Source organism: Colletes latitarsis, chromosome 11 (genome assembly GCF_051014445.1).
Source record: "Colletes latitarsis isolate SP2378_abdomen chromosome 11, iyColLati1, whole genome shotgun sequence".
NCBI lineage: Eukaryota > Metazoa > Arthropoda > Insecta > Hymenoptera > Colletidae > Colletes > Colletes latitarsis.
Genome location: NC_135144.1, coordinates 18909023 through 18932568, shown reverse-complemented (window position 1 = coordinate 18932568; position 23546 = coordinate 18909023). Strand labels below are relative to the sequence as shown.

The window sequence follows — 23546 nt, the reverse complement described above, 5'->3', positions numbered from 1 at the left end:
TCATTTATATTCATTAATTGTTTTATGCTTAAAGTTTTTCGTCAAGTGTGCTATCATTTTGTCCCTCTATATTTTATCAATAATTGTATTTCTTTAAATAAAAATAGATAGATTGAGGAGGGTTCGTTTCATTTTATTCATATATATCAGCAAGGGCAGTCTGAAATATATGCATACGAAAAGTTGAATTTGTAATTATAATACTTTATAATTAAATTATAATATTTAATTAAATTAATTATAATATTATAATTAAATTATAATACTTTGGAAGTGTGCTATATTTTTGTCCCGGAGTGTACGTATAATATGCCGCGTATATATGCCCATTATATAAATATGTTTGCTTTGTTATGCGAACACGTGGACCCACCAGCGTATAAATTTATTTCTAAACAAAATCAGTGACTTTCATACACGGTCACGATCATTTCTGACCCATAATGTCGTATTAGCATTTAACCGAGTAAATCGCTCAAAGGTACTGACCGTTCGACCACTATCATCGGTTTTCCGCTTTGATTACCTAACAGTTTAAGTCCCTTAACCAGCTCGAATTTTATCCATCCGATCAGCTACCGATGTTAATTAACCGATTTTTACTCAAATCTAGAGGGGTTGCGTAAACGGATGGAAAGAAATACCGCTGAATTTTGGTAAACAATAAATTGACCATCAAATTAATAGAAAAGTTTCATCGTAACTCAACATTTTAACGACTAAATAAATGAGAGTGTAACGATAATCGATATCTGGGTTCCGATTATAAAGTCGATAAATCGCGAATCGAGACGCGTTTCCTATCAGTTCGATGTTTCTTTATGATTTACGATCATCATCCACTCTGCACGTTGATGGTGTTCGACTTCCTGTTTTGAAACAAATATCGAAAAGAACGACAGAATGAAGTCGTGCATGATGCAATATCAAACTATTGCGACCTTGCGCATCTTGGAATTCCAGGAACTGATAAGTATGCCTGATGTTGCCGGAACACTGTTTACAGAGTATGTAACTTCCGTCATTATTTATTTATTTTATTCGGCAGCGAACGCAAAACAGTCAATTTGGTTAATATTTGCACACATTATAATTAAGCGGCAATCGATGGTAATTTATGCCATTTACGGCGATAAATAATGTTATTTACTGGATTATCGATACTCGAACGAATCAAAATCCGTTTTCTCTAGATCAAATTTTTTTATATACTTCATCTTAAAATGACTGACAACAATTCTGTTTAAAAATTTAACTTTACGACGGAAGTTAGGATAAAAAAATCTTTCCAAATTTTATTCATAGAACTACCAACGCGATTTTTCCAGAGAAATGTGAAAACATTGCGGCGAATCTAATAATTTGCACGCTTTTATGGATTTTACGCCGCGATGCGAGTACATATTAGTGATGTTCGATCACGAATCACGAATCACTGTGAAAAATCACCATGATTGGGAATGAACGTGATCGTATCACGAGTGATTCAAAAGTATCAGTTCACGCCATCCCTAGTACATATTGGGAAATGGTTTTCCCGTGATGAGGCATACAATTTATAGACGACGATCAAAAGCTTACCTGAACCACACCATGGAAAATATCATCTAGGAGACCCGGCTCCTGAGTTAAGGATTTCGTAGTAATCCTCTTACGGCGTCTCTTGTGCATCGTCAGGAAACGACCGGTGGGCCTGGGTCTTGAACGACCGATGTCCAAACTCTCCAGGAGGATTCGATCCGCCTCCGATAAACGTCTGAACGCAGTTTCCGTTGGCGGCTCATCGTGAACTTCCGTCAAAGTCGCTGGTACTCCTGATGTCGGTAACGCTGCGCTTTCTGCAACCAGATTTAAAACAATATTATTTTCTTAATAATCTAAATCAAACTGTTGTCTGCTTAGATATCGTGTAGTCTATGACATGATTTCGACTTTCAATTTTATTTCGGAAGTAATAAAAATCACCAGATTCGTTCCTGAATAATCATCGAATTAAATTACTAGACACACAACTGTTGCCTGCTTAGATATCGCGAAAGCCTACGACACGATTTCGATTTTCAATTTTATTTCGGAAGTAATAAAATCACCAGATTCGTTCCTGAATAATCATCGAATTAAATTACTAGATACATATAACCTAAATCGAACTGTTGTCTGCTTAGATATCGTGTAGTCTACGACATGATTTCGACTTTCAATTTTATTTCAGAAATAATAGAAATCACCAGATTCGTTCCTGAATAATCATCGATTTATATTACTAGACACACATAACCTAAATCGAACCGTTGTCTGCTTAGATATCGCGAAAGTCTACGACACAATTTCGATTTTCGATTTTATTTCAGAAATAATAGAAATCACCAGATTCGTTTCTGAATAATCATCGATTTATATTACTAGACACACATAACCTAAATCGAACCGTTGTCTGCTTAGATATCGCGAAAGTCTACGACACAATTTCGATTTTCGATTTTATTTCAGAAACAATAAAATCACCAGATATTCGTTTCTGAATAATCATCGATTTATATTACTAGACACACATAACCTAAATCGAACCGTTGTCTGTTTAGATATCGCGAAAGCCTACGACACCATTAAATTTAATTACTTGGTGCACCGAATATACAAAAATGACAAAGTTTATCTCTCTGTCGCGAGTTTTGCGCCTGCAAGCCAAGTAAAAATCATTTCTAACCAAACAGTCACGAACAGCGTAACAACGATCTTAATAAGGAACTTAACAACGAGCTACTTCTCCCACTTAATTCACCATTAATAGAAACGAAATGCTATTCAAGTGTGTCATAGGCATTTATGTCACGTGCGCGCATTTGCATGCAAAAGAAAAGAAAAAAAACTGTAATCACATAATCACGCATCGTCGTACACGCCATAACGCCGAATAATACGATGTCGCAACCAAATACCCCACGAATTGCGCAACAGAAATTATTAACGAGACAAGATGCACGTATCAAGTGGCGTACATTCAGTGCCATGTCGCAACGATACTGTCTGACAATGCTTTCTAACTGAGCCATCATTACGCAAACGCGTAACTGCCAGGGAAAACTCTTTTTTTCTCTTCGTACGATAAGTATGCGTTTCTTGACGGTTTCGTAGCCGACCCAAACGTTTGTGCGTTACTTCCACGGCTCAGTGTCGTCGATGTTTTTTCGAATAAACGACCAGGCTACACAAAGTGAGGTAATTGCGTGCCAAACAGGGTAAAATGTCGTCTTAGACAAGTATCTTCGTCACGAAACAAAAAATTACGCTAGCACTTGAACGAACCCTTGTATGGGGACAGTCCTGGAAACTACCTAGTACCAAAAAACCCTAGATAGGTTTCTTCGCAATGAGCCTTCGTTTACGAGATATTTTTACTTAAAGAGCATCGTTTCCCGCTATACTGCATTAATTTCCGACGACAGATTTACGAGTTGCAATAATTTATTATGTTCGTGCATATCCCGGCCGTTTTTGTTTGTACTTAATTACGGCTGGGCAACAGGAACCTACATATGCGTGTATCTGCGCGTTAATCATTGTCAGCGTACGCGGTTCGACTTACGATTTACCGTGTTTATTATTTATCATGGATCGTTTAAAAGTGGCCAACCTTAAAATCGACCGCAATTAGACGCGATCGTTGCACAAGCAACTACCATCACGTGTTTTAAACTACGGAGCCTCTAATCCCGATGTTCTAACTCGCTGCCAACGGGGCCGATCCGTTATTATTACCGTTGTTGTTTATAGACGATCGTAATCGACGCTGCTGAAAACAGTTGTACCGCTGAAAATAGTTGTACCCCATACGCGTCATGCAGTTAATTAACACGTTCCCTGCCACGTGCACAATTTTTGGTATACGCTGCAACTCATTTCAATGCCAAATGATAATTTTTCTCAATTAAAAAAAAAAAAAAAAAAAAAAAAAATAAAGAAGCAAATAATAATAATTTTTCGAACATTGTTAAGCCGTGTGCTAATGACGGCAATCACAGTTATTAGTCCATTCAATTAAGAAATAGAAAAAATGGTGGCAAAATTTTGTTATGGTCTCCCTCGCTTCAAGAAAATACACGTTACATGAAATTACAAATAGAAAATATTATTTACTTTATACTTTCTTGTATACAGACTCTTGTATTTGTTTTACTATTTCTTTTATTATTATTCTCGTATTTATGAATGAATTTATTTGTTTGCTGTATCGTGAAAATTATTTCTTTTAAGTATCGAGCAAACTGGGAACATGTATAGGGTGTACCGTTTTCGATACACATGGCGTGGAAGTGACACTTATAGTTAGTCAAAAGCAGCTTGCCAGTCCTGCGAGAATTAAGCATGGCAACGGCCACGAACGCCTCAACCTTCTTGTGTAAACGCATTAAGCTTGTCACAACTCTCGTGTTACGACTCATCTCAATAATCTCTGCATCCTACTCGTCGTTATTATATCTTACTTACTTGTTAGACTAGCACTAGCGATATTAAATTATGGTGGCGGAGGGGTACTATCCAGACTAATAAAACCCGTCTGATTTCTGATTGATAGACTGCACGTTACCTTATTCGTTCCCTTTGGCGGGGGGGACTTGTTTACGATAAAAAATCAAGGTCACTATCTTTTTGTCTGGAGCGTATCGTGGTCTTCGGATGACCTTGACTACAGACATTTGAGTTTAATCAGAATATTCGTAATAACAAAGGTGCGAATAACGCGAAACGAATTCAACGATCTGGTATACCATGACTTTCGGATGACCTTGACTTCAAATATTTACGTTTGATCGGAATATTCGTGATAACAACGGTGCGAATGAAACCGCCTGGACGACATTTGCATGTTCGAGTCGGATTGCAGTATCGTTATCGGAAAGTTTTGGGCACCGGTAGCCAAACAACAAGAAACAAAGCCCGAGCCTCGCGATTGGAAATAGAACACGAGCGAGCGAACAGCGGGCTGTCGTGACGAGTTTACGCACTGTCGCTGTCTAATTAACCTAATTGCAGCCGCGAGTGTTATCGGTCAAAGAAAACGGCAGACTTTATGACGCGTAAATTTCATCGAGGTTATCGCTTCGTTTCCCTTTCCGCCTCGTTTGTTTTTCAACCGCATCCACTGGCCGGCAAAAGTATTTACTTACTCGTTTCACGTTTTTTTTTTTTTTTTTTTTTTTTGCGCGCGATCGACCGTAATAAATAGAACGCGTCAATAAAAAGCTTTATACGAAACGGTTTTATAGAGGTACGAATTTATATTAATGTCCATTAAGTCAGTCGGCACGGTGTGGAACAAACCATAAATTAACACCTTCGATACGTTCTTGTTTCCGCGATCTGACGTAAAAGATCCGATTACCGTCGCCTGGGCGACCAACTCTGATAATATTTAATTATTTCTTTTATTTATTTATCAATGATATTGAGTTTTCCTTCTTACTTGTTACTATTCGATATCTTTAATTTGAGAAATATAGCGATTTACGGTATGTCTGTTTTCATTTATGGATTCATTAGTTTGAATAAGAACGTACTGGATTCGTAGGAGGACAGAAAAGGAAAGGAGGGGGCGCGTTTCATTCGAGGAATGTGTACAATATAGCAACCTGTGAGGTTGATCGAGCGCTTGTGAGAGCGCGACCCCTCTGGTGGCGAGCATGGGAAGCTCAGAGGATATTAGCGAATCCAATATAAAATTCTTTCATAATAACGAAATATAGTCGATGAGAGGTAATCTTAAATGAAAATCTGAATTTTGTTGGTTTAGTGACTCCGCCAGTTTCGTAATAACCGGCTCATATGTGTTCTACTAATGGAAAATCTATGCATGAGAACTGTCCAGCAGGAGCTAATAGTTGGGGCAAGTGGCGTGTTATTAACGCCGTAGGGGGAAAAAAGGAACATCACCACTCTTTCTCTTTGGACAGATTTGCAAAAGAATTTTCTGTTAATTTATGGAGACTTGTCTAAAATGGATCGTTAACGAAGATTATTATGCAGTCTTGAAAATAATGAACACATCGGAGATAAAAGTTGAGCGATTGAACGGACAAGGGAGCCCCGTATTTCGAGTAGAACAAAAGAAGCTCGTACAGCTCGCAGACTGCAACTGATCCAGCAGAACGAGTTTCACGAGGAAATGGAACGCTAATTATATGGGCCTGAAATGGCGGATTAGCCTCACACAAAAGCAAGTTAACAAGAATATTGATTTCTTTCAACTCGAAAACCGTATTATACGACTTTAAATTTTCAATATTTAATACGAAAATGTAACGCTTTGCTGATGTGCAATTGTTGTACTGTTTTCTTATAAATATATCTATAAATACAACGTCTGATAACTGTTTTGACATGCAGTTATACTGTTCGTAATTTAAACAAACAGATATGTAAATTGTAAAAGGAAAAGTGATGCTTGAACGATCGAATCTTGGTTTAAAAATATGAAAGAAAGAAATACGACAGAAAGGATTAAAAGAAATTCAACTCGATTAAATATAGGACGTGGTTTCACTTACCGGAAATACGGACGAACACAGCGCTCTGTTCCCCACTGTCCACTGTTATCTCTGTAGTCCTCCTCTGCAATGATAAGGGAGAGTACCGTTGATTAAACTTTATTATTGTGTAACTTTTCACTTTTGACAGCACGACAAGATATAACACAATCGCTATATTCATTAGAAATCAACCGAGTTATTCTGGGATACGCCATCTTGAAAATACGTGTAATCGTTCGTTTCTCGCGTATTAATTCTTATACAGTAAAATTCCAATTCGAGACTGGGGCAATGACGGATAATTGGACTATACCTACATACATATGAAGTGATAAAAACGAGGAATATAATCACAAACGAGGTATACGAGTAAACATTAAATCCAATATATTCTTTGGGCCCATTTTTCTGAAGCTCCCATTTTTCCCCAATTTTTTTAGAACCCATTTACCATTTTCGTGTCACTCTCGATATTACCAACAGGTTACAGAAACGAACACTAGTGAAAGTAAGACAAAAAATGAAATTACAGAAACATATTATATTTTTGGTAAAGAATTTTTTTCTCGAAAGCGCGTAGGATTTCGAGGGTACGCGTGCTCGCTAAAAATGATCGTAATTGACCCATGGAACTAAAAATAATTTTTTAAGAATGATTTGAAATTTTTTAATTTCATCGTGAAAATTTGCCTCCCATACGAATTTTTTTCTCGAAAATGGACAGGATTTCGGGGGTATGTCTGTCCACCAAATCTGATTGTAATTGACCCCCGCAACTGAGAATAATTTTTCTAGAACGATTAGAAATTTTTTAATTTCGTCGAAAAATTTGCCCACGTAGCGAGATTTTCATTTGTTTTATATTATTTCGATTTATATTATATTTAAATATTATACCATACAGTATACGTTATACATACAAACGGAATGTTCGCACTACAATATTGTAATACTGAAACTCGATATTCTATAAGTGATACTATTTTTATTATTAGTATATTATTTACTCAAGAACTATGAGATTTTAATATAATGCCAGAGGAACATAATCGCGTACGTTCCTAATGATTTAAACACATTCCTTGATAACGGTAAAAATTAACAAAAAAAAAAAGTTTTAGTATAACTAATTTTGGGCCCGTTTTTTGGGTTTCCCGGTCCATTATGCGACGCCAATGTTTCGATGGTTCCCTGTTGGCATTATCGCGGGCCCCTTTCATCCCAGCCTTGATTACGATCAATAATGCAAACGATTTTACCATTTCTTCGCGTACCGTAGATTGACTCCACGACGCTTGTATCTTCGTTCTCGAGGACAAATGCCTCGAGCGACATCCGCCGCGCGAATAAATGTCGTGAATTTATCGGGAATTCGTTCGAATAGACGTTTGATGAAACGCAGACGTCGAGCAAATTGTCCCCGACCATTCAGAAACGCGGACGTGAAACGTGTGTGTGTGTGTGTGTGTGTGTAAACGCGAAATGAGCGAGAAGGATCCGAGCATAGAGGGGGGGAAACAAAAAGGGCTCGAGAGGGAGCAGAGAATAGTGCAAAGTCTAGGCAAACGCGACCTAACGAACGATTGGTTCGACCTGGCAGTGTTCGACGACTGAAACTAGCTGGCAGACTTTTCACTGGCGGATCAGGCCGATTGCCAATTACAAAACGGGCCGACCTGGATTCGGATTCGCCCCGAGGTCCTCAGGTACCGGGGCGACGCAACCGCGATCGCCAGCTTCGTGATACGCCTACGAAATGTCCATGGATTCTTCCAAGGAACGACCGGGAAACGTGCATCGTTAGACGATGGGAAGAAACGTTGGCAGAAATACGTGGACCTTGACGAAACATTCCCGAACACGTTTCGACAGACTAGCTACCACAGATTCCGACGAATCTCTGGGTTAACCAGGGATTGAAAGATCTCGGGAATAACACCAGAACTACCGACGATAATAGTGTACTTATTTTTACCAAAGAAATTAAAACGATAGATACGGGAAGAAATGTGTAGTGCAATGGGAATAAGTGTTTATTGATTCTCTTGTAGAAAATTACGGCTTTCAAAAATTCAATCGAATAAATTTTTTAGAAGCTTTATTAGAAATTAGGAACCGGTCATTTTAACTGCTTTGGTAGTTCTAGTGTCAAGGGGATTCTCTTGGATTACTTATAAATTCAAGACTTACTTATGATAACTGCTTATTAGAGGATGTAATTTACCAATCTATATCTTTTGGATTACTCAAATTCAAGATTTGCTTAAGGGGACTTCTTATTGCAGGACGTAGGTTACCAAACAATATATCTTGGATTTCCTAAATTCGAGATTTACTTCAATGGTTCATTTAACTTTGTTTCCTGTTATAAACGAAATAGCAGAAAGAAAGTTTTGTTACAAATTACGAACGGATCATTTTGACTGCTTTGGTAGTTCTAGCATTAAACTGTTATTTATCGGTGTTTACTTGAAAATATTAAGTCCAGTTGGTAAACGTAGCTCAGGACGAGCAACCGTTCCCTGTTATTTGCAAAATCATTGATTACGAACGATTTGATTATTAATGTTTCCTGGAGATCAACGGGTCCGGATCTCCTCGTGTCGCGGTTCCAGGCGCCATTTTGGCCTCGACGGCGGCGGCAAAACTTTCTTTTCCACGGATCCGAGCCAGCACTCGGGGGAATGCGAGCAGGGAACACGAAACTGGAAAATTCATCATCGGTTTTTCGACTTCTCTGCCGCGGTCCCCTGACAAATGGTGACCTTCCATCGCGCGATTCGTTTACTCGGCCTTTTCTTTCCGCGATGTTCCGCGTCCCGTTCGTCGTACGCAATATACGAAACCCCTGCAAAACTTTCTACGAACGGAATACTTTGACGTGCACTTTCGAAAAAGGGTGACCGAACGACAGAGATTGGCTCCACACGCTCGGTTCGCCATCGCAGGCTTAGAAGAAAATTTCTTTCGTCGTTCGAATTAATTATCGAGGGATACCACTGTTCCAGCATCGCAAATTTCCTTTTAGTTAATATTAAAGTTAAAATTACAATGTATATACATTGACGTCGCAGATGAACTAAAACGAAGACGATTCCTGTTAGTATTAAGTGAGACGCGACCGTGTACCCATGACTCCTGATAAAGTTCATTTACGCCACTGTATTTTGTACGAATTCCAACAATAAATGCCACAGAAGCGTGTAGAAGTTTATCGAAAGTGTTTGGTGAAGGTACAGTTTCTAATCTATAAATGAAAGGCCTGATTCACTGACTCGTCAACGCCCAGGCTAAGCCCTTGGACATAAAAAGCTGAAGTTTTGAACAGAGGTTTCCTTTATGATGTATACATATAAGGAATAAGAAAGGATATTCCGAAATTCAACCCCTGGTTTTTCGTTACGTTTCCCTTTTTTATCAAAGGGTTGATTCCGTATGAATAAATCGAACTAAACCTATGGAACATCTTAATATTAATTTGACCCGATTCGCGAGCAGCAGCTATACCGCGATGTCGTAGTTGAAATTCCGCTGCGGTTTTCGTAACGTTCGTTCGGTATTTACATTGGGGGTCAAGCATTCGTAGTTTCAATATTTCCTCTGTGCTTGCAACATCGGTTGTGCATAGCTTTAATTCGATCGCAGGACCATATATCAAGCCTGTCGCGAATAGAATAATAAATTCGACACCGGTCATATCTGTTCGTGACCGTCCATGAAAATTTGGTTCGCAGCCAATCTTCGAAGGATCGTTCCAGCTATTGCTAAACACCGATTCGCGTTCGACGCCGGCATTCCTTGACACGTTGCAGACCGTATGAATAATATTAAGTTTAATCGTTCGAGGAGCATAAAAAATTATTCAAAAGTAACGTACAGGACTTTAATAAAGGTTTAATGCGACATTAACAGCGGTTGGTTCCGTGCAAAAAAGAGATGCTAGATACCACCAAGGACGTAATAGATAATGTATACAGCACTCTTGCCAATGCAATTACGTAAACTGGACCCTCTGTGTTTTGTAATCGTTCGTTTTTCCGTTGTAAATCTTCGGAGGAAAGGTTCAATTTATTGCCCGCCCGACACACAGTATCGAGATTTAAATGTTCGATAAGGGAGCCCGACGCGCACCCGAGGACTTTATCTCGCCAAGTACAATGGGTCATCGATTGACCGATTTGATTATGACGACGTCGAGGCAATTTATTCTTTTCTTTCAAATTGCAACAAGATTCGAAATAACAATTAATCTGAACATATTAAACGACATAGGCGTGGTGTGAAGCTGATAAAAGAATACAATTTACACGATGTTCGGCCATCACTGGGAAAAATTTTAATAGGGGATTCTAGAGGCCAAAATAAGACGAAAATCAAGAATACCAATTTGTTGATTGAGGCTTCGTTAAAAAGTTATTAACGTTTAAAGTTCCGCTCGTACTGAATTTTTTTTCTCGAGAATGCGCAGGATTTCGGGGGTATGTCCAATGACCAAAAATGATTGTAAGTGACCCCTGCAACCGAAAATAATTTTTTTAGAACGATTTGAAATTTTTTAATTTCGTCGAAAAATTTGTCCACTTACACAATTTTTTTTCTCGAAAATGGGTAGGATTTCGGGGGTATGTCTATTGACCAAAAATGATTGTAATTTAACTCTATAGCTAAAAATAATTTTTTTATAATGATGTGAAATTTTTTAATTTCATCGAAAAATTTGTCCACTTACACAATTTTTTTTCTCAAAAATGGGTAGGATTTCGGGGGTATGTCCAATGACCAAAAATGATTGTAAGTGACCCCTGCAACCGAAAATAATTTTTTTAGAACGATTTGAAATTTTTTAATTTCGTCGAAAAATTTGTCCACTTACACAATTTTTTTTCTCGAAAATGGGTAGGATTTCGGGGGTATGTCTATTGACCAAAAATGATTGTAATTTAACCCTATAGCAAAAAATAATTTTTTTATAATGATGTGAAATTTTTTAATTTCATCAAAAAATTTGTCCACTTACACAATTTTTTTTCTCAAAAATGGGTAGGATTTCGGGGGTATGTCCAATGACCAAAAATGATTGTAATTGACCTCCGCAACTGAAAATAATTTTTCCAGAACGATTTGAAATTTTTTTTTTTCACCGAAAAATTTTCCGGTCAAAATAGAACTTTAAATGTTAATAACTTTTTAACGAAGCCTCAATCAACAAATTGGTATTCCTGACCTAACCCATAGCTATATATATAATTTTACGATAAAATGGTTTTTTTTATTATATTTCCCCACAGAATATCATACTGACTATTAGTGAGTGTTCAAGAAAACATTGAAGCATCTTTACGATCGTTTTTAAAATGTCTATAAAAGTCGATATGTTAAGAATTAAATGGGAAATAATGAAAAAATGAAAAGCAGTTTTCAGTAAAAATATACAGCGCAAAGAGTAACGATTAAACGAAATCGTAGGATACGAATTGTTTTCGTTGGATTGATACGAATGTACATTTACAGAGCATCGGAGTTATTCGATAAAATTATTTTATCGACCCGTTTGCGGCCAGCAGTACTCAATTCTCATTTCACAGTAATTACCATTAAAACAATGGAATGTTCTGAGCGAAGTTACAAACTGCGGGTAGAACAACGTCGACGCTTTATCGTTATGCACGACGACACAAACGTCGAGTGAAGCATTAATATTCATATTTTAATTAAGAACAATAATTGCATGTAATCAATATCAATTGCCTCGGTGAGTAACGAGTTGTCCAAAACAGGAGCAAATGTCACGAGAGCTGCTGTTGTGCATAAAGGAACAACAGTAAAGGAAGAGAAATGTTAGGTTGTTGCTTTAACCTTGAACGTAAAAGAGAAATACATTTTCCCGTACATTATTCCATCTTTCACACCGACAATATTTCGTACGAAAATGGAACAAAAATGATTTTGTACAATGGTAGAACGTTTTCTCTAATACTATCAAAAACTATTTTCAAGAAAAGTTCATTGAAAATATTCCAAAAATTGAAAACGATATTGCGACTGTTTTCAACCCCCGCGATGCAATTGATGCGCGAAACAAACGGGACTTTAACTTGTTAACAGCCACGCTAACATGTCGACTACCTGTAAATAAATTGTTAGCATGATTTCGTTGTAATGTGCACACAACACTTTAAAAGACTTTCATCTTCGACAAATAGACCCAACTTTGATTTGAACAAAAGTTAAGACAATCGTCTCAAACTCGTGTTTGCCACGGGGGGTTGCATTTTGCTCCCACATCATTTCAGTATGTTTCATTTTAACACGTTTAGCGTAAATTTTTAGAACGTTTGAAGGGTTTCATCTTCGACAAATCGACTCAACTTTGATTTGAACAAACGATACACAACCATCTCAAACTCGTGTTTGCCCCTGGGGGTTGCATTTTGCTCCCACATCATTTTAGTATGTTTCATTTTAACACGTTTGGCGTCAGTTTTTAGAACGTTAAAAAACTTTCATCTTTGATAAATAGACTCAATTTTAATTTGAACAAACGATACACAACCATCTCAAACTCGTGTTTGCCCCTGGGGGTTGTATTTTGCTCCCACATCATTTTAGTATGTTTCATTTTAACACGTTTGGCGTAAATTTTTAGAACAAAAGACTTTCGTCTTCGACAAATCGACACAGCTTTGATTTGAACAAAAGTATGAAACATCGTATCATCCTGTCCGTCACTGTAATCTCTACAACAAACTCGCCCGAAGAATTTGAGGCAACCATAAAACGACGATTAAATCATTCTACACTGGTATAAATGTCAATTACTTATAAGTGGATACAATTGAACGTTATAATTATAACCCTTGCGGCGTGTTCCAAGGCACAGTAACGCGCACGATTCCGTCCGAAAGCTACGAACGACCTATACCGAGGGTTAAACCACCCCGTTACAACTTTTACTTCAACTTCTGTTTCAAGATTAAAAAAAAACTATTCCGTGAAATTAATTTAACTTTTGTTTTTTGTTAGAAGGGGATTGCATATTATAAAAAATTCTTAATACAGCCGCGTTGTTTGCATGATTTCAGTCGATTTTATATTCAAATTTACCAAATTAAGATATTTCAGGATCCAAGCGACGTTCTTTCTTAAAGGGCCAATCACTGTACGTAATAAGCAAATAAAAAAGAAAAGAAACGATTTTTTGTGAACCACGTAAAGGTACATACACCCTTAAGACCGCTTCTCTGAGTCACCAGTCTCGTTTGCAGGTAACCCTATTTCGGTACTCTGACACGACAGTCACGGCTGCTTAACGCAATTGCTGCGAGCCTTTTGAAAGCCTCGGCCCCCTTTCAACCCCTCTCGTGCCGCAACCTTCCTTTCCGTCCACCTTGCTCCGCTTCTTGTCCGACCCCTTCCCGTAATTTTCTCTTTCTTCGGATTCTCGCGACTTCGTTTACCGCCCTCCTCCGCGGCCCTGAATACTTCAGGACACGGAGAGGAGGGCCGAGGAAAGTCAGTCCCGTGACGTCATCGAGCCTAGGGGTCACGCGTTGAAATTCAGGTCGACTCGCCCCTCCCCTATCAGCCACCCTCTTTTCTCTCTCTATCTCGCCCCGTGAGCCACCCCCCCACTTTACATGTACTCTAACGTTACTAGGAGAAAAAAAAGAGAAAAAAAAAATGGGAGTAACTTCTCCACGGTCTTTTTGTTTCTCGTTTATCTTTTATAATGCGTTACGTAACGCCGCTCGTTGATACGGATTTAATCTCGGTAACATTGCGGTAAAATTAGTAAATCGCAACCAGCGTCTATTAATAGCCGTCGTGCACGCTTTCTCTGTGTGTGTGTGTGTGTGTCTGTTGTGCCGTGTACGTGTGTAATTACATACGACACGTTATAGAAATTTGCATATCGCATTTGTGCCTTCAACGTCTCGAGAATTCGTTCGAAAATATCCGGCGGGAAATTACTAATAGCTGTCGGTTGCGAAACGATGCGATTAAAAAACATCGTATTTTTAGAAACGTAACTGTCTATCTTCTAGCGCCGTTCGATACGATAGAATAAGAAAGAAAAAAAAAAAAAAAAAAAAATTCATACATGGACGCGACCTTGTATCGGTGTTACAGCCGTCTTTGTCTGATGACTCTACCGGCTGTTTCCTTCGATTGCTTACAAGTAACGCTTCTTATCTCATGTACGTACCGTCTGCTATGTAAACATTATTTTGTAATGTGTTTAAATCCGTTCTGTACGTTCCCTCGGTGACAACAGCACGCGTGGAAAGTTGTTAATACGGGTCTGCGATAATTTACATTTGTATTGATAATGGCAGTTCATACGAATGCTGACACGGCACACGTACATACGTTTAATGCACGGTCTTGGCGAATGCAACGTTGTCTTAGCAAGGTATTTGTACGTGGAACGTTTTCCTACTAAGCGTTTGCCACAATGCCAAAAATGTAGAAAACGCAGTAGACGCCCATTATAATAAAGAAAATTTTTCTGTATCCACATTTTTGTTTCAATTGAATTTATAATTAGTCGTGACTATTGGAATTGGATGAAAAAGCAATACTCTTTTGTAACTAAAAATGAAACTTTGTTGCACGATCCGAATCCGCTTAGATCCTCTAAAGGAAAATCCGGCGTCCACTTAAAGAAAGAAAGAAACCATTGCCTGGCCCCTGGGCCCCTAGGCCCGATGGTGCCAATACGGTCATCGTATGCAGACAATGGACAGTGTTCCTCACTGTTAGATTCAGTCTTGTAAATGATTATTTATTAATAATCCAACAGTGACCGATCAAGTTTTAAAGACTTGTCCTAAATCCATAAAACTCGTCCATCGAGCGATCCAAGCTATTTCCGTTTTCGTATCTCGAATAATTCTCCACCGGATCCGAGAAGAACTGGCTTGCGTCGTTGAAAATCCAGGACGAATGTTTCAGGATCCCCCGCGTGAACCCCTTCGGCTTTGAATATCTCTTTTAAAGCGCGAGGGATGCCGTCGAGGCGAAGATAATGAATTCAGTGGCAGTGGCTGGTACGTATACGCCGGGTATGCCAATATGGCGAGTAAAATAAGATGCGGATCTGCGTTCTGGATCGATCTCGGGGGACGAGGAACGTGAAGATTCGTGTCGACCCAGATGCTGCTGCTCTGGAAGAAAAAATCTGATGGTTTCACGATTAGACCTGCTGTCTGTCTTCGACTTGCGTGGATCTTAAATGTCTATGAGCTGGCTTCAACGAACACGTTCTTTCGTTTGCAAAAATATACCGACACATTCTTCCTCTGTCTTTTACTTCTTCTATACAAGGTACGATCCTCCTTTTCTGTTGTCGGATGACACGCATGAATCATGTTATTTTTCCTCTTGAGTCACATCGCTGAGTAAGACCGTGCAAAGTCAGTGTACCCTAGATTGTAAACAGTATGATACTACAAACAGATAAATAGGACCTTCTTGAGTTCCGTTGAACTACGCCACCAACTCGTGTTCTTCCTTGGCCTCCAACACTGTTCATTATACAATCGACGTTATCTTATCTGCAGAAAGTAACATTAGTTTCTACTTTAGGTCGCTTGATAGTTTCACGCAGTTTTGTTTGTTTTACTTTTATTCACCTTGAGCAAGTTGATGTTTCAAGTATGCCCCGTTTCCTTCGAAACACGCCGCCTTCCAAAGATCGTTCTCCGTTCAACAATACGAAAAACACGAGTTCGACGAACTCGATGGCACTTAACGCGACGGTCCGTGACTCGGTATGAATTTCTACGAATTATGCTTAAGAGTTTCATAAAAACGGCCACGAGTGCATTTGTGCTCGCTGTACCGGCAGCTGCATAAATGGATGTTACGATCCTACTGCATAAACAATAAATAGAGAGCTCCGGGCTGAAACGCAACATCTGCGCCACTCGGTGAATCCTAGCCGCTGAACGCACCTGCGACTCCGAGCGCATAAATGCGCATCGAGGAGAGTGCCGGGGGATTATATTGCGAAACTAGGCCAAGTATGGCAGAAAATGTTCGGCACGCGCTGACCCGTTCACCTCCGCGAACAGGAAACGGATCGCTAATTAACCAAGCTTTATTTCTGCTGCAATTTTTATCGACTAGCCTCGCGAACCATCGAGCACAAAATTGATGAGCACTCCGACGACTATCGGTTCTATAGGCAAGTACTTCATTAACTTCTCGACGACCATGAACGCGGACAAAAACTCGCTACAGTACTATTTTACAATTACTTTACCATTTTCTCTATAATGATCTAATTTACAGTGTCACTCAAAATCGTACTGAAGGCCAAAATAGGATGAAAATCAAGAATACTAATTTGTTGATGGAGGCTTCGTTAAAAATTTATTAACGTTTAAAGTTACGCCAGTACTGAATTTTTTTTCTAGAAAGTGGATAGGATTTCGAGGGTACGTCTATTCACCAAAAATGCTTGTACTTCACCCCTGTAACTAAATATAATTTTTTCAGTATGATTTGAAATTTTTTATTTTCGCCTAAAAATTTCAGTATTTATTCGAATTTTTTTCTTGAATGTGAGTAGGATTTCGAGGGTATGTCTAATGACCAAAAATGATTGCAATTGACCCCCACAACCGAAAATAATTTTTCTAGAATGATTTCAAACTTTTCAATTTCGTCAAAAAATTTGTCCAACTACCTGAATTTTTTTCTCGAAAGTACGTAGGATTTCGAGGGTACCTCTATTCACCAAAAATGCTTGTACTTCACCCCTGTAACTAAATATAATTTTTTCAGTATGATTTGAAATTTTTTATTTTCGTTGAAAAATTTCAGTATCTATTCGAATTTTTTTCTCGAAAGTGAGTAGGATTTCGAGGGTATGTCTGATGACCAAAAATGATTGTAATTGACCCCCGCAACCGAGAATAATTTTTTCAGAATGATTTCAAACTTTTCAATTTAATTTTTTAATAACTTTTTAACGAAGCTTCAATCAACAAATTGATATTCTTGATTTTCGTCTTATTTTGACCTCTAGAATCTCCCATTAAAATTTTTCCCATTTCATATAATTACACTAATGTGTCTTTATTCGTTAATTATAAATAAAATAAATAAAAACTTTATTTATTATTGACATATACATATTTGGTGATATTTATTATGTCTAAGTACTCTAGAATTATTAGAATCACTTACTTATTTTCCTAAATATATTTCGACTTCAATAGTCAACATCGGAGCACTAATTCGTGGATTATTCTTAACAATTTTAATAATCCAACGTTCATCCCGCATACTTAATTTTTTATCTGACCTTGTTCTCAACGTATTTGATACACGATCGTACTCTTTGTATCTCTAAATTATACATTGGATTGTACTTCTGCTTCTGTTCATAATGTGAGAGATTTCACTATAACTTTTTTTTTATTTTTACAGTGGTAAATAACCAAGTTTCGTTCTTCGATAGAAGTTTGTTTCATTTTTATTATTTTGCACCCAGTGCACTCTAATTTGTGGAGTTTGCTTAGTAAAACATTCGAATGATGAAGTAAACAAAGGGTTATCAACACTGAATTTCAAAAACATGGGGTATTCCCCGAATAATTACAGTCGTACCAACTCGTACGATTTTTAGTGACTTTTTCCAGTACGTTACTTCTGAATATGTTTAATTTCTTGATTACAGATAAAGTTTTTCATTTATAGTCATCGTGTATTAAACGAAGACATATTAATGTACCTATATTTAAAATATCTTCATCGTAAATGCACAATTACAATGTTTTTCAAGCGGATGTCTAGTAAGCATCACGGTGTACGATTTTAAGTGACACTCGCTGTATATTTGCACAGTAAATGTTGCTCTTATTCCGATTAATTTCAGAAAACAGGAAGCCACGAAGGCAAGCGTACAAAATTCTCTCCACGTTAAGATACGCCTATTTAAAACATTCCAACGGTTTACTAGATTATTTTTCAATCGATATTTCGATGTTGGCCATCGAGAAAAATGCGTAGAAGATTCGTCGGTGTTCTTACTTTGTCAGCTGCTCGAAACGAGCGGAAACGCGACCCAATATTTGCCTTTGGTAGCTTTACTTTACGAGTTCTTTAACGACTCCATATGAAACTAAGTTTCCGGGCGAAGTTTTCCAATAAATTTCAATTTCCGTGTTCTCATTTTGTTCCATCCTTAGCCGGTTTCATCCGATAAACATTTCATTATAATCGGCCGCCAACTTACAAAGAAAGGCTGTTTATTAATTATATTAATATTAGTTGATCATTTACACGGAACCGTTGTTTTCCAGGGTGGCTCGCGCGCGACAGGATTTTTCACTTTGAAACTAGAAAAATTAATTCTCAACTTGAGATGTCGAAGGGAGCAAAATTTGGATAGGATTTGCGAATTTTGGCAAACTCACAAAACAAAAAAAAAACGGTTTAAAATCAAAATTTCAGTCTTGCAGAAAATTGTACGGTTTTCGTCAGGCGATGAACGTGTTAAACGGTAACTCGTAACAGAAGGCGCGCGTGTTTTATTAAAGTTCGAAGAACAATGTAACGATCAATCAACGAGATAAACCGAATGTAGTCAGATGCGATGCACACGCGCATCCAACTGTGACAATGGATAACATTAATCGATTGACATGATTCTTCGGCGGAAACTTCGATTCTGACCTGTTCCATGTAGCTTCAGAAACTGTAGAAACTGTAGCTTCGTGACCCATAAATAGGTCAGAATGCCATGTCATTGTCCGTGCTCGATCAAATCACTAGCGAAAACCGTTTTACCAAAATTTATCTATACTTTCTACAGGGTGGTCCACAACAATGGATGTGGAGATACAGGGTGTTCGGCCACCCCCGGGAAAAATTTTAATGAGAGATTCTAGAGGCCGAAATAAGACGAAAATGAAGAATACCAATTTGTTGATTGAAGCTTCGTTACAAAGTTATTAGCAAAATTATTATTAAAAATTATTAATAAAATTTGACACCTACACGAATTTTTTTCTCGAAAGTGGGTAGGATTTTGAGGATATGTCTAATGACCAAAAATGATTGTAATTGACCCCCACAACCGAAAATAATTTTTCCAGAACGATTTGAAACTTTTCAATTTCGCCGAAAAATTTAGGCATCAACCCCCTGTCGATTTTTCTTAAAAATTTGTTTTTTATTTTTAATAAATTGGATTGACACTCTACGGAAATATTGTTTAATACTTTTTTGTAGGTATCCACGAGCTCTACTTTAGAAAAAAATTTCAATGAAATCCATTGACTATTGTAGGAGTTATGGTCGTTTGAAAATTTGACCACTCTTATGGGGTTTTTCGCAGTTTACAGGTTTAAGAAACAACTTTTCGAATAGTTTTGAAGTTTCTACATATTCTTCGTCAAAATACGCATTGTTTGCCTTCTGAAACATTAAAATCCTTCGATCCGATCAGAAGTTATGATGTTTGAAACATACGCATGATCTTTCAGGGAAACTTACATAACCTCTCATTATATTTTTGTAAAGTAATTTTTTTCTCGAAAGTGTGTAGGATTTCAGGTATATGTCTATTGATAAAAAATGATTGTAATTGACCCCTTCAATCGAAAATAATTTTTCCAGAATGATTTGAAACTTTTCAATGTTGACGAAAAATTTAGTTACCTACTCGAATTTTTTTCTCGAAAATGGTTAGGATTTCGGGTATATGTCTATTGACCAAAAATGATTGTATTTGACCTCTTCAATCGAAAATAATTTTTCAAGAATGATTTGAAACTTTTCAATTTCGCCGAAAAATTTAGGCACCAATCCCATGTCGATTTTTCTTAAAAATTAGTTTTTAATTTTTAATAAATTGGTTTGACACTCTACGGCAATATTGTTTAATACCTTTTTGTAGGTATCCATGAACTATACTTTAGAAATAAATTTCAATGAAATACACTCACTATTGTAGGAGTTATGGTCGTTCGAAAAACTTTACGAATAGTTTCGAAATTTCTACATATTCTTCGTCAAAATACGCGTTGTGTGCCTTTTGAAACATTAAAATCCTTCTATCCGATCTGAAGTTATGATGTTTGAAACATACGTATGATCTTCCAGGGAAACTTACATAACCTCTCATTATATTTTTGTAAAGGAATTTTTTTCTCAATAGTGTGTAGGATTTCGGGTATATGTCTATTAACCAAAAATGATTGTAATTGACCCCTCCAATCGAAAATAATTTTTCCAGAATGATTTGAAACTTTTCAATTTTGACGAAAAATTTAGTTACCTACTCGAATTTTTTTCTCGAAAATGGTTAGGATTTCGGGTATATGTCTATTGACCAAAAATGATTGTATTTGACCTCTTCAATCGAAAATAATTTTTCAAGAATGATTTGAAACTTTTCAATTTCGCCGAAAAATTTAGGCACCAATCCCATGTCGATTTTTCTTAAAAATTTGTTTTTAATTTTTAATAAATTGGTTTGACACTCTACGGCAATATTGTTTAATACTTTTTTGTAGGTATCCATGAACTATACTTTAGAAATAAATTTCAATGAAATACACTCACTATTGTAGGAGTTATGGTCGTTCGAAAAACTTTACGAATAGTTTCGAAATTTCTACATATTCTTCGTCAAAATACGCGTTGTGTGCCTTTTGAAACATTAAAATCCTTCTATCCGATCTGAAGTTATGATGTTTGAAACATACGTATGATCTTCCAGGGAAACTTACATAACCTCTCATTATATTTTTGTAAAGGAATTTTTTTCTCAATAGTGTGTAGGATTTCGGGTATATGTCTATTAACCAAAAATGATTGTAATTGACCCCTCCAATCGAAAATAATTTTTCCAGAACGACTTCGAAACTTTTTAATTTCGTCGAAAAATGAATGTATTTGAACATCAGCTGTGAGATGCCACCGAGAAAAATATATGCTTATGTCTGAGAAAAACATTGACGACCTTAAAAACTGCGAAGAAAATGACCTTGGTTCAAAAAAATTGTTTACACGATATCAATATTTCATCGCCATATGACTTGCATAAGAAGTGTTTTTTTATATTATTACGAATAAAAAGAGATATTTAGGTGGCAACGTTTAGATGAATCATCCTCTATATGTTACGTGAATTCTTTATGAGAAAGACATAACTTAATGGTTATCTCTTTAATTTTTGCGTTAATTTATGATTCTATTCGTTAAAAAATAAACGTCGTATTCTGTGTATTCTCGAGCGTTTGGCAATACCAACGAAAAGTTTCGATGATCGAAGTACGAAACGTTTTAAAAGTTATTATACGTTAAAAATGCGCTAGGCATGCTCGTTCCAAAAATAATTTTATCGTTTGCAACGGTACGCAAATACGTCGGTGGATCGATTGAATTTTACATTAACGTTTTCAATCTGTCGAAATGATTTGAAACGCGGAACAACGAGAAAATGTGATCAAATTTTATCGAATGTAACGGTAGTGTATAAGTAGCATCGATGGTCTTTTGCACATAAATATCACCGTATTAAACACGATATTTCTGGAATATCGGTACGGATTTCATCAAAATAGAATTCAATGATCTCGTTTCACGAGAGTACTTACATTCGAAAAGCAAAACGCTACAATCCCTGTCTCCGTTATATTGCAAATTACGTTCCGTTGCGAAATAAAATCGTGCAAAAATTAACCGAATCGCGACAAAAATATCGCGTATTTTTCATTAAGCCGTTCCGTGCTCGGTGCACGTTCAAATATAAATATTACGTAATTTCGAATTGCAACGAAAAAATATCATTCCAGGAATTTTACGTTTCGCGTTCATCGTTTGTAATGGAAAAGTTTCAATTTCTGTCTTTTTTCTTTTTTTCTCGAATCCTAATATAATTACGCGCAGTAATATCGTATAATGCTCGCGTATTGTGCACATACGAAGCTTGATAACGGCTATGAGCACCGTTTCGATTTTAAAAACGCACGGCGGAAAAAGAAACACGAAAATTCGCACCAGTTTCCGTTCTATCTCCGAATCTGATATTCCATGGAAGACGAAGAGTAACTAGAATCTAGTAATTTTCATTAATTGTCGACATAACACGCAGATCGGGTAGATTCGAACAAAAATCGCAGTTGAACGGTACATTTCAGATTGTATTTTTACAATTGATCGCGTGTCCACGAATTTTCATTGCGCAAGCCAGCCGATGTCTAACCTGACAGCTTTATTTGCGAGCCCTTATTTGCATTGGAACGTCGTTCGATAAGATCGGAAAGTTTGCAGTTATTGCGAGTATCGCTGGCAAGTGAATGTTTTTATCAACATATGAATTAAATCGTTGGAATCCTTTATCCTGAAAAATGCCCCCTTAACCTCATCTTTAAGTATGCAATTACCTTAAACGGTAATTTTTTATCAAGAATCTGTACGTATCTACGATGTGTACGAATTATCTACTGATAAAACATACCGTAAAAAAAAACGAAGCTTCTCGGTTCTCGTCGTTGATTCTTCGACGAAGTGAACGGTTTTTCGCGGGAAATCTTGTTGTTAAAATCACTGAACACGAAACTTTGGAGGTTATACGCGTACAAGGCGTGCAAAATTATGAAAAGCCGTAACAAAACAAACAACTTCCCGATAGCGTCAGGAGCCGCAGATTTTCTTCTCTTCGACGCGGTTTCGCTGAAAATATTACTGGTAACCCCCCCCTTGACACGACCGTCGCCATAACTATGCCGTGTTTACACGAAAAGCATGTATGCGACGCATCAACGAACCAGACAAATGGACGTCGGAACGTGAACTTTCTGTTGGTGTACTTTCGTCGGTAAAAAGAATTTCCGTACGCTGGCACGTTTCGTTGAAATTCTTTCGGGAGATAGAGACGCAACAATACAGTACGCAACGATAAGCTTGCGATTTCTCCTTGCCGTTGCTTCGTTCGTGCAACCGTGCTGACAGCAATTATCGTATATTGCATTTATTACCAAAGTTCTACATAGATTT

General features: G+C 37.3%; 1 protein-coding gene across 15 annotated transcripts in view; it reads right to left on the bottom strand.

Annotated features, from left to right (window-relative positions):
* Window positions 1-23546, bottom strand: part of LOC143348100 (uncharacterized) — a 76485-nt gene that overhangs the window by 19483 nt on the left and 33456 nt on the right. For 10 of the 15 annotated variants that reach the window (XR_013080714.1, XM_076777949.1, XM_076777945.1 and 7 more), the window contains 2 exons: window positions 6546-6609; window positions 1582-1838 (listed from right to left, as the gene is read on the bottom strand). Coding sequence is in view for 14 of the 15 variants with exons in the window: in XM_076777949.1 (XP_076634064.1) it covers window positions 1582-1838; window positions 6546-6609 (321 nt within the window). In the remaining variant the exon portion in view is untranslated. Of the gene's footprint in view, window positions 1-1581; window positions 1839-2228; window positions 2465-2707; window positions 2767-2879; window positions 2978-2999; window positions 3136-6545; window positions 6610-23546 lie in introns of those variants that run through there. The other 5 variants (XM_076777956.1, XM_076777953.1, XM_076777955.1 and 2 more) reach the window with 5 other exon arrangements.